Source organism: Emys orbicularis, chromosome 1, assembly GCF_028017835.1.
Source record: "Emys orbicularis isolate rEmyOrb1 chromosome 1, rEmyOrb1.hap1, whole genome shotgun sequence".
NCBI lineage: Eukaryota > Metazoa > Chordata > Testudines > Emydidae > Emys > Emys orbicularis.
The window spans coordinates 36,575,692-36,588,010 of record NC_088683.1 but is presented as its reverse complement, the minus strand read 5'-3'; the positions used below and the strand labels follow the sequence as shown (position 1 = coordinate 36,588,010).

Below are 12,319 nucleotides of genomic sequence, written 5' to 3'. Positions count from 1 at the left end.
GATATCAGTAATATGATATCTTGTGTTACAGAAACTTATCCCTGCTCTGGTAGTGAAAGGTACAGTATTAGTACCTCTTTCACTTTCAGATACAACCTAATATTACCTGCAAACACCTGCATAAATTATTGTAGGTTAACTAATTTAGGCCCCAATCCCGCTCCCATTAGAATATATGGCAGAATATTCACTTATTTCCACAGGAGGATTAGACCCACAATGGGCTGTATATTCTCTGTGTATTTGGAGCTTAATTCCACAATTTTCCTGATCACCCCATCTCAGGCTATACTTTGCTGTACTTATATTTTCAACAAGGAGCAATATGGGTCTAGCAGGTAAGGTAGGCTGATGAGGAAGAGAAATATAACTTACTTTATTCCTTCAAGTGGTATTGCTACAAAGAAGAGTGGTGGTGCTTCCATTATAAATCCTCTTTTCTTAGGGGTTTATATTAGTCATTATGAAGCCCATATGAACCAAGTTTCCAGCTCTTTTGCTATTTTCTGACCCCTCCCCTGCACACCAAATCAAGTGCCCTATGAGCAATTGGATTTTTTTTTAAGTACTATTTTTTTTGGTCATTTATGCTGGACCCAGTGTTCCTTGGAACATCCTGAACTGTTAGTTTGGATCAATAGACAATTAATGTATGTGTGCACACCCGCCGACCCGCCCATTCCACTTCAGCTTAGAGGTCACGAAGGTGGTGGGAGAAGATGTAGTGGGGGGGGTACAGAAGGGCTAGAGTAGAATTGCACTTCCCTCTGGCAATTCTCCGATGCTGTATGGTCTCTTAGGGATCTTAGCCAGCTGCTGTAGACTGTTCTAAATTAGGTAAGGGCCTGGGCTGTGACAGGGTTGGACAGAAGTCCTTTTCTCTCCTCTGTTGAGTGTATCTTGTCGCAGAAGAGATTCTTCTTAGTAAGACTTTGCTCAGCATTGCCATAATTTCCCCAGGATGTGTCCTGATTCTGATCTCATTTATGGTGGTTGAAAACAAGAGTAATTCTGTTTAGGTCAGTAGAGTTAAACAGTTGTAAAGCAGGTGTGAGATCAGAATCAGGCCCTGGTGTCAAATCTAAGAGATCCACTGAATCAATCTGATAGATATCTAACATGAATTCCTCAGGGTAGGCACTGTGCTTACTTTTTATCTTTCATAGCACCAAGCATATATCACTGGTGCATCCTGATAAAACAAACAATAATAATGATAGATGCAAATGTATCAGGGTACACAGGTAATTTGCTTTACCTGAGGTACAGAAAATATCACTGAATTAATGAGATTTTGAATAATATTGTGAGTGTTCCAAAGATACCCTGTCAGGTCTGCCTGCCCTTGGGAGCTGATGATATTGTTTCCCTCTATTATACTTTTATATCACCATTACATAAATTACACTCATATGACCTAAAGGAAATGAAGATTAAAGTTCTGATTTGGAGACTGAGAGGCAAGTTTGCAACACTATCCATAATGTACCTTTCTATGTCTAGCAACTACAGGGATGTCAGGATGGCATGGGATCTTACATTAGAACAATACCAAATTCATAGGTTGTGCTTGTAAATGTCAGTTGACAATAAATGTTATTCTCAAAGATTGGTAAAAAAAAAATTAAAAAGTGAAGTCCATGTTGATTTTGTGTCAAAATACTGACACTGTAAAAACACTAAAAAAATACGCAATAGTGTCTCCTCACCTCTCTCCAGAGAGAGAATCTATGCAGGAGATCCTGCTTGATAGGCCTGTGCCCTAACCCTGCTAAACCTCACTAATTTGAAGCACACTGAGGTTAACATATAAAGCAGGATTTGAAGTAAATCTTTATGATGAAACATTCTTGAAATGTCAGTTATTTAAATGTAGCTTGAGAGTCCTGTAAACTTATAGAAAAAAATATCCCTGATGGCATAGCAACCTATCAGGGTATTGTTCTACCATATCTCCTGGGAGGTTTTAAATTTTTGATGCACAAGAGTCTTCAGTTGGTTTGGAGAATGTCCCCCAGACTGATGCTTGATGCTAAAAGTCCCGGGAGCCATCACTGTTGTAGGCATATTCAACCTCAATATAGTGTCTTCAAACAAATCCAAAACACAACAGGAGCCGACACCAAGGAGTTGAAAAGTACCGTATGGACAAGTTAGAGCCAAAGTTCTGATTATCCCCCCAAAAGGGTTTTATTGTTTTGTTTTCTTTAGGCCTCACATAAATTTTCCTCTGGGAAGATGGAGATTTGTCTTTGGAAACTGCCTTTTTATTATAGTGAAAAAGCCAAAACTACTTTTATTAAAAAAAATACAAACTAATTTTCCCCCCATTAGATCAGTAGTATGAAATTTTATATCCTTGCTCTACCCACAGTTCAGAATACACACCAGGGTGAAATAAAGGTGAAGAGACAATCTTTACTGACTGAATTTATGGACCCTTTTAAGTCAAAGTTTGACATTTTACATCCTTTTTGTAATCTGCCACACTTTTCCTGTCTGTAATCACAGGTGTGAAAGTACATGTGTGTGTCTCAGTATGGGTCTTTGTGAGCATGGGCTACTAACTGGTGTCTAACTTTAAAACCCGATGAGGCATCTAAATTTGAAGTCTCACCCTTTGCTCTTTGGAAGTTACAGATAAGGAGGAACAAAAGGGAAGTAGCTTACCGTGGTTGTCTTTATTCGCCCACCCGGTTGTGTACAGGTCCAGCCTGATTTATTGATTAGCAAATCACAGCCTTCTCCTTCTAAACATGGAAGCATTTCACACCACTGTTTTGTTTTGATAATTCGTGCTGTGGAAGAGAAAAAAAAACAAAAACAGTTGGCAGGTGGGTTTGTGTTACACTTCCCTCTGAACTCATTAGAGGTGCCAATTTTCATCATCAGATAACGCAACCATAGGCTACGCCATAGATAGCCCCAAGCAATTTACAAACCTATTTACATCGCCTGCTGTGCCAACCAATTATATAATAAAAACAACATTTAAATAACAAGAAAACAAAACAGAGTACTGGTTTAACAAAAGAAGAAAAAAGAATAGGCAGAGGTAAGTTTTCAATGGCATGAATTCCTGGTGTATATGAAATATAATAGAAGGAGCAATGGTTAAAATTAATAATAATGTTGTTTGCAGTGTTGTAATTGTGTCAGTCCCAGGATATTAAAGAGTCAAGGTGGGTGAGGTAATATCTTTTATTGGTCCAACTTCCACTGGGGAAAGAGACAAGCTTTTGAATTTATGCCAATCTCTGAAGAAGAGTTCTGTGTAACACTGAGTTACACCCAGAAATATATGCTAAATTGTCTCCATTCATGGGCTGTCAATGGGTGCCAGGAAACAAATACGTTTTTATTTCATTTTATTTGTTTATCCCATCTGCTAATTTCTCTTTGTGTTCTTTGGTGGGATCTCAGAATGCATCAATCTGTGACATTACAAATACTATGGATTGGCAGCCTCGGTATTAGTGATGTCATATTCTATGACAGCGGCAGCAAATTGAAACATACCAAAAATATTTCACAGAATGGAAAGAAAAACAAAAGGTTTGTTAAAACAGATTATTGTGCTAAACGCACATGGTTAGCAGGATCATTTAGGCCCTGATGCTGAAAATGATTACAAACATACTTAACTTTAGGCATAGAAATAGTCCCATGGAGCACGTGTTAGAATTTGCAGGATCAGGGCCTTAGCACATATCTATGGTATGAACTTGGTTTCCCCTTTTACTTTGCCATTCCACGTTACAGCAAAGTGCTGCAGGAAGGTCTCATATTACTAAGACTTCATTATTTTCACAGTATGTTTACATGAATAATATCAAGTACTATCAATAATTAAAATTGAATTACAGTTGTCAGAACAGATAAAGTGTATTTTCTGATGCAATATCTTTGCATTTTATTTTATTTATTCACTGAGGGTGAAATTCATCTCCATGCAGAGAGCCAGCAGAAAGCCTATAACCCTCTTAAATCCCACTCAGGCCCAGTTTTGAGGACTTAAATGACACATATGATGCATAGACCTTCGGATATCTCTCTGTAAAGGGGTGAATTTCATCCTAAGGGCCTGATCCTGTGAGCTGCTTTGCATCTTCTAACAAATGCTGTGAGCCCCTTCAACTGCATTGAAGTCAATGGGGATTGTGCACACAGAGCACCTAGTAGAATTGTGGTTTTAGATAGTGATCATTTCAATTAGAGAACATGAGTGTTCAACCAACAGCTTTCAAGAAGATAATTCAGAACTGTTCCAGGCAGTGGTTACAACCAACAGGATGCGAAGCTCCCTAATAAAGTATTCTTAACTGAGCTGCAACATTCAGCTCTTTTCAGTGGGTCTTCCAATTATTAAAGAGAAAGGTTAATATTGTTCAACTGTATAGTCTAGGATAAGGTAGCTTGAACAAAAGTGTTTTTTAAATGCATTTCATGACTTTTTACTCATAATTAACCTTCTAAACTAGCTTAAGAGGATATCTATATTTCTCAGTAAAACAGCAGCATTGTTTTCTGTATTTCCTTTTCACATGTGTTCGTTATTCATTCAGGCAGTTACCCACTGCTGCATCTCTGGTAAATCTCCCAAATAGAAAGCATCATCTTTTTGTGACAGCAAAAAAAAGTGAGATAAACCTTGTCCAACAGCTATAAATACAAAAAGTTATATCCATCTTAGAAGATGTAGGATTGAAATACACACGTCTGCTGAAATTTTATTTACAGTGTCTGAAAAAGGAACTTAGAAATAAAGAGAGGAAAAAACTCTTTTACTTTTTCCTCAGATAAGAATATCAGTAATAAATAATGAAAATAACACTGGGATATAGAGATTGCCATTCCAGATCACAGCAGTGGCCCTAGACAAGAAGTACGTGGTATGTGCAATGAGTATTCAGACACCACAATGAGAGGCATGGTGTTAGAACCCAACATAGTAAGTAGAAGATAAGGTTGCCCAGTATCCTATCTCAGAGTCACCAATACTACGTGCTTTAGAGGAGGGTGCAAAAATCCCTGCAATGGACAATAATGGAAAAACCCACCCACAGGAAAAGCTTCTTGATAACTCCAGGTAGTTAGTGGTTGGCTTCTGCCCTGAAGTATTAGTGTTTATATCACTCATACTTCTTATCCAATGTAAAGTTACTGTGGATGTTGCCATTATCCCCAAACATGTCTGATCCTCATGGTTTCAATGATAATTTGTGGCAATTAGTACCATAGGTTAATTATAAATTGTGTAAAAAATGTGTCCTTTGATCAGTTTTCCAATTGCTGCTTCTCAGTGTCATTGTCCTTGACCTTTGGAAAAAGTGTAAATAGGTTAATAATAAGAGTGATAAATAATTATTAACAATCATGGGCCAAGTATTGCTAAGCATCTGCAACTTTTATTGAGGCTAGGATTCTTCCCCTCCGCCTACCCACATGGCAGAAGCAGGATCAACAGCCACAAAGAGTTTGCAAAGGGCACGCTAAGGCTATCCTAGTGTTTCCTTTCTCAAAGTAGCTTAAAGTGCAGGGAGGAGGGTTACATCAGTGCCTCTGAGGACCCTGTCTTCCCCATTGGTCCTAGAGAGACCAGCTCAGCTCATCAGACATGCTTGATAAATTTTGTGACCTGATAAATTCCTAATGGCTGTTGGTTCCATCATCTTCTCACCCCCTCTTACCAGTCTCTCTCTCCTCATCCTTTGTGTTTGTCTCACTTCTTTCCTCTTTCTTCTTCTATCCCCTTCCATTTCATTCTCCTTTTACCCACTCCCCTTTTTTATTTTCACAGTCTGTTCCCACCAATTCCTCCTCAGTCCTTTTGGATAATATAAATAACCAATTTTTATAGTATAAATAAAAAAAATACAAAAAAAATTATAAAGGCTTGGAACTAACAAAAAGGTTACAAGTCACTGGCACGACACCCAGACCACTTTGCATTTGTATAATGTCTGCTTACCAAGAATCTCAAAACACTCTGCAAACTTCAAAGCATTTAGCTAGCTTTACAACACCCATGAGTGGTAGGTAACTTTTATTGTCCGCATTTTGTATAGAGGTTAATTGACATGCCCAAGGTCACAGAGGAAGTTTGTAGCAGAGCTGCGAATAAAACCTCCAAGTCGCCTGATTCCCAGTCTTGTACCTTACTCATAAGATATCTCCTTTTCCCTTATGGAAATATGGTATATACATAATAAGCTCCTACTGTGCTTCTAAAAAAATGAGAATTTAATCAAAAAATATTTATGCAAAGTAATAGACTTTTAAAATATATATTCTATTGGTTAAACTGCAGTGGCAGTAACGAGGCAGATAAAAGAACACAAAATGGATCACAGTAGTTTAATAAGCCGCTGCAGTCATGAGTGTCTTCAGCGCAGTAATTTGGTTGTGCTAGCTCATGAACCCCAAGCATTAATCCACTTTACTATGAAACAAGGAAACAGCAGAAGTCTTGGCTATCTTTCCAACAGACGGTCATTCTGTTCCAGGCAGAAAATTAGAAATGGCTAATTCATGAAGAGTTAGCCAGAGATTATTTAAATTAATCAAAAGAACATTGCTATATTTACTAGAGCAATGTCTAGCATCCCTTTTTTAGCATTTTGCTCTTGCTGTCATCACAAGGTAGTGCCTGATCCTGGAGCTGAGGTGGGCAGATACATAGAAGAGTTGGGGGAAGGAATCCTCTCCAGTAGGCTGTGGAGTGGCTGCATATTGGCTGAAATGCTCCTTGGGCAGCCCTGACGCAGGGTGGAGGACTGCATAATCTATGCAGAGGCACTGCCCTTAATCCAACTCCCCTCCTCTGTCCCACACACACACACACGTAAACCTTGTATGGGAACCCAAACCCTATTCTCCCCATCCAGATAGCAGAACCATACCAGTCACTGTGCCAGGGGAATCTTCTCAGCCACAAAGGAATGGACAGGATTTACCTCTTAGCAGCTAAAGACTTGCTCCTGCAAACACTTGAGCATGTGAGTAACTTGATTCATGAGTAGTTCCTTAGCAGTCAACTCACGCACTTAAGTGTTTGCAGGGTCATCCCTATGGATATGGGACCCTATTCAGCAAAACCCATAAGCAAACACTTAACTTTACATCCGTCTTCATAGAGCTCTTTAAATAAAGATGTACTGACAGTTTAGAAAGGAGCGAAATCAGAGACACCCTACAAACCACAATGACAGATGATAATAATAAAGAAAAACTTAGCAACAGAAAACCAAGGAAAAATCATATTCAAATGAAAGCCTGACTAACTGAAATAGCTATGCAGCATGACTGGAACTCAGGCTTTGATGAAGAGTCACAGAGCAGGTTGGGATGATGAAAACTTTCAACACCCTTCCAGAAAGTTTCTGATAACATGTAGTCCAGAAATCTTCTGTTGAAATGTTGAAGCTCAGAGAGGTATTTATACTATGCAAACAGAATAAAGTCAAAACCAGTATATATATATATACTGGTTTTGACTTTATTCTGTATATATATACACATACACACACACACACACACTTGGAATTTTAAAATTAAAGTCAATTTCACAAAGCTGAAACCAATCATGAGCCAAAGCAGCTGGGAGGAAGAATTTAGTCAGAAAAATGTAAATGATAATTGATAATTATTTAAGAACACTTTCCTAGACACCCCAAAAGCCACAATCAAGGAAGAAGGCCTTACTGGTTGGAAAAAATGGCCTAGTTTAGTAAATGAAAGCAGATACATAAAATAAGAAAAGGAAGAAAAGAGAAGTTAATATTACTGAAAATAAATCAGAAGCTAGGAATTGTAGAAAATGGATAAGGGAAGCAAAAATACACACGGAGAACTCTATGATCAGCAATATATATTTTAAGGACAATACAGAGTTTTTAAAGTATAATAGGAACAAAAATAATCACAATGGTATTGCATTACTAGATGGAAATAGCAGAATTATTAATATTGATGTAGAAAAGGCAGGAGAGTCCAATAAATATTTTTGTTCTGTATTTGGGAAAAAAACAGATATAGTGATAGCATAAGATGATGATAATGATGACAATGAAATACCTTACACTCCAATAGAACTAGCAATGATGATAAGCAGCAGCTACTAAAGTTAGACATTTATAAATGAGCAGGTCCAGATATCTTGCACCCAAGAGTTTTAAAAGAGCTAGCTGAAGAGCTTTCTGGACCATTAATGTTGGTTTTAAATAAGTCTTGGAACACTGGAGAATTTCCAGAAGACTGGAAGAAAGCTAATTTTCTGCCAATATTTAAAAAGGCTAAATTGAAATGTTTGGATAATTATAGGCCTGTCTGTCTGACATCGATCCTAGGAAAGATAACGGAGCAGCTGATTTGGGATTTGGTACTATATGACATTCTGATTAAAAAAAGAAAAACTAGAAAGATATAAAATTACCATGGCACACATTAAATTGATTAAAAACTGGCTGACAGATAGGTCTTAAAATGTAATTATCGTTGGGGAAGGATCATATAGCAGGTATGTTTTTACTGGTGACCCATAGGGATCAGACCTTGGCCCTACACTATTTCTTATTTTTATCAATGTCCTGAAAGAAAACAAAATCATCGCTAGTGCATCCCAGTCCCTTCTATTCTCTGCCTGTGAATAGTCCAATCTGCTCTGGGTTGTAATACTTTGGTCTAATTTTGGCTGTTGGCTTTAGTGTGCGGGTGCAGGGTGGCGTTGGTGGATACACACTAGATGATCTGGTAGTTCTTTCAGGCCTTAAACTCTATAAAGTTTACAGATGACACAAAAATTGGGGCAATCATGAAGAAAGAAGAAGAAGGGTCACTGATAAGGAACAATTTAGATCACTTGCAGGCACCAGCCGAGCAAGCTCGTGCTTGGGGCGGCAGATTCTAAGGGGCAGCTTCCCTCCAATCATTTTTTTTTTTTTTTTTTTTGGTTCGCCACTCCGGCCGCCTGTAGGGGGCGGTGGCGTGGAGGAGGGGAGCGCCCTGCTGGGAGCGGGCTGCGCGCTCCGTCTGCCCCAGCCGGTGCCAGGTCTGCAGCAAGCCCAGCAGGGCAGCCCGCGTCCTTCCCTCCCCGCTGACCGGAGCGGCACGGAGCCCTCCCGGCAGGCGGCACGGCGGGAGGGGCCGTGTGGCCAGCGCCCCGGCTGAAAGAAGCCCTGGCTGCCCCCCTTCTATCTCTCCTCCCTCCCCCCTGCTTCCTCCCCCTCCCCCCCCCCGCTAGCCGAGGCACGCACTCCGCTGCCCAGGGCACGTCTGCAGCGCAGGGAGTCCCCCTGCACCCTGGCTCCGGACGCCCCACACAGTTTTTTTGTTTTTGTTGCTTCGCCGCTCCGGCCGCCCTGTAGGGTTTTTTGGGGGGTTTTATTTTGCTTGGGGCGGCAAAAAAGCCAGAGCCAGCCCTGATCACTTAGTAAGCTATGTGCAAACAAACAATATGTGTTTTAATATGACTAAATGTAATTGGGTACATCTATGAATGCAGGCCAGACTTACAGAATGGGGGACTCTATCCTTGGAAGCATTGACACTAAAAAAAGATTTGGGAGTCATGTTGCATAATCAGCTGAACATGAGCTCCCAGTGCGACAATATGGCCAAAAGAGTTAATGCAATCTTTGGATTCATAAGCAGGGGAGTATCCAGCAAGTGTAGGAAGGTTCTATTATCTCTCTATTTTGCTCTGGTGCAACCTCTGCAGTAATATTATGTCCAGTTCTGGTGTCCACAAGTCACAAAGGATGTTGATAAATTGGACAGGGTTCAGAGAAGAATCATGAGAATGATTAAAAGATTGGACAACATACCTTAGAGCAGGGGTCGGTGCGGGCGAGCGATGTGCTGGCCGCGGCTTCTCGCCGCCCCCATTGGCCCGGGACGGCGAACCGCGTGGGGGCCGCGATCGGCCGAACCTGCCGCGTCAGCAGGTAAATAAAACTGGCCCGGCCCGCCAGGGTGCTTACCCTGGCGAGCCGCGTGCCGAACGTTGCCGACCCCTGCCTTAGAGTAATGAAGTCAAGGAACTTAATCCTTTTATCTTAAAAAGAGAAGGTTAAAAGGTGACTTGATTAATCACAGTCTATAACAGTGATTGGCAACCTTTGGCACGCAGCCCGCCAGGGTAAGCACTCTGGCGGGCCGGGCTGGTTTGTTTACCTGCCGTATCCGCAGGTTCGGCCGATCGCGGCTCCCACTGGCCAACGGGGGTAGCAGGAAGAGGCGCGGGCTGAGGGATGTGCTGGCTGCTGCTTCCTGCTGCCTCCATTGGCCTGGAGTGGCGAACCGCGGCCAGTGGGAGCCACGATCGGTCGAATCTGCGGACGTGGCACATAAATAAACCGGCCCGGCCCACCAGGGTGCTTACGCTGGCGGGCCACGTGCCAAAGGTTGCCGATCCCTCATCTATAAGTACCTACATGGGAAACAAATGTTTCATAATGGACTCTTCAATCTAGCAGAGAAAGGTATAACATGATCCAATGGCTGGAAGTTGAAGCTTGACAAATTGAGACTGGAAATAAGGTACATTTTTAACAGTGAGGGCAATTAACCATTGGAACAATTTACCAAGGGTCATGGTAGATTCTCCATCACTGGCACTTTTTAACTCAAAACTGGATGTATTTCTAAAACGATATGCTCTAGGAATTAATTCTGGGAATTTCTATGTCCTGCGCTATGTTCAGTCTAGATGATCACAATGGTCCCTTCTGGCCTTGGAATCTATAAATCTATTAACTTTATTTTATTCTTCTTTTCCATTTTGTCTCCAAACTATATTAGAGCTTCCTTATTACATCCCAAACATAAAAAAAAAAAATGCTTAGGCAGCCTGACTTGCTGGGAAATTCACAATGTAGGCAAGGAGCTGTGCAGCCTGGGAAAAACCCAGTCAGGAGGGAGAGGATCACAGACCTCAACCCAAAAGAAGTGACAGCTGAGGAGCCTGGAGCCTAGAGTAGGTGCCCTTGCTGGACCCCGAGGGGGAATGCAGGTGCAGTTGCCCTGAACTGTGACACCTACTATTTGCAATCACTCCCATTTGAGATTGTGCCGTCACCTTTTCATTTGTAATCCAAAAGCGTCCCTTTGGCAACTACCACATTTGCTTAGCTGTAAAAGTAATACTACTAATATATGTCATGTATTTTCAGCTTCCCATAAAGCAGTTAGAAACAAAGAAAAAAGTCAGTACCGGCTCTCAGAGAGTCAGAAGTACTTGTAACCCATCAGTGCAGTCTGGGAACATCTGGGTTAGATTATGCAGGTACAATCTATACATTTTAGGGATTTCTGCTGATACATATACACTACTGGTCTGTTCCAATTTGGTAGTTCCTATCTATATGTCAAAACAGCTCAATGCTTAATATGAGCAACCTAACTCACAATAGCTCATTCAGGAGAGGAGTTTGACCCTAAACTGAATGCCCAAAGTCCTGGATGTCTAACAGTTTTCAGAATGTGAATGATCCAGAGTCCTATTGTCTGGGGGTAGTTACTTTTCGCTGTCTAACAAGAGATGTTAATTGAACACTTGCCCCTAGAGAAAGTCTTTGTCAGGACTCACTGTCTTCTGTTTCTGTCCCCTGCTGCTTTCTGCTCTGCTGTATTCAATTAGTGTGCTGGAAGCAAAGTAAAATTTATTTAAAAAAAAAAACCCTGATCTCTGACGTGCCAGCACAAAACACTTCAGAGATCCGGTTTTGAGCACATTTCACTTTGCTGCCAATAAGCTGAGCACAGCAGATTTAAGTGGAGATGGAGAGCAACACCAGACCAGAGGAGAGAGGATGTGAAGACAACACTGAGAGCAGAGATGCAGAAACGTGGGAAGAGTGGAGAGAAGGAAATAACAAGAAAACAGAGTAGTGAAGTGTAATATAAGAGTGGGAGGGAAAGAGGAAGGGAAGAAAGTTGCTCAAGTACCATGGCTATAAGTGTAGGACAGTGATTGAGGTAGTTAGATAGAACCTAGTTCTGCAGTACTTGTTCACCTGAGTCAAATGGACAATGCAAATGAGTAATGGCTAGCTGGAAAACAACACTTTCATTTTGTGTTGGCAAAAAGGGCATAAGTGCACAATGCCCAAAAATCAAGGAAATGGTGGCCAAACAGAATCCTCAAAGGGTTAACTTGCAAATGCCCAGGAGAGAAGGGCTAATTCAGCCTCTGTCTGCCCAGGAAGGCAGCCTGTAATTCAGACTCACAGAGTGCACTATGTGACTGAACTTTTGGAGGAAAGCAATCACACTGCCAGCTCTTTGGGGGGCACAGGGAGTGGTGGCAGGTGGGCTCCCG

General features: G+C 41.2%; 1 protein-coding gene across 1 annotated transcript in view; it reads right to left on the bottom strand.

Moving 5' to 3' along the window:
• Nucleotides 1–2,634: 2,634 nt before the first annotated feature.
• TAFA5 (TAFA chemokine like family member 5) overlaps nucleotides 2,635–12,319 on the bottom strand; it is a 318,595-nt gene continuing 308,910 nt past the window's right edge. Inside the window, exon 3 of the mRNA XM_065400274.1 lies at nucleotides 2,635–2,798. Coding sequence (XP_065256346.1) covers nucleotides 2,635–2,798 — 164 coding nt within the window. The remainder of the gene's footprint in view (nucleotides 2,799–12,319) is intronic.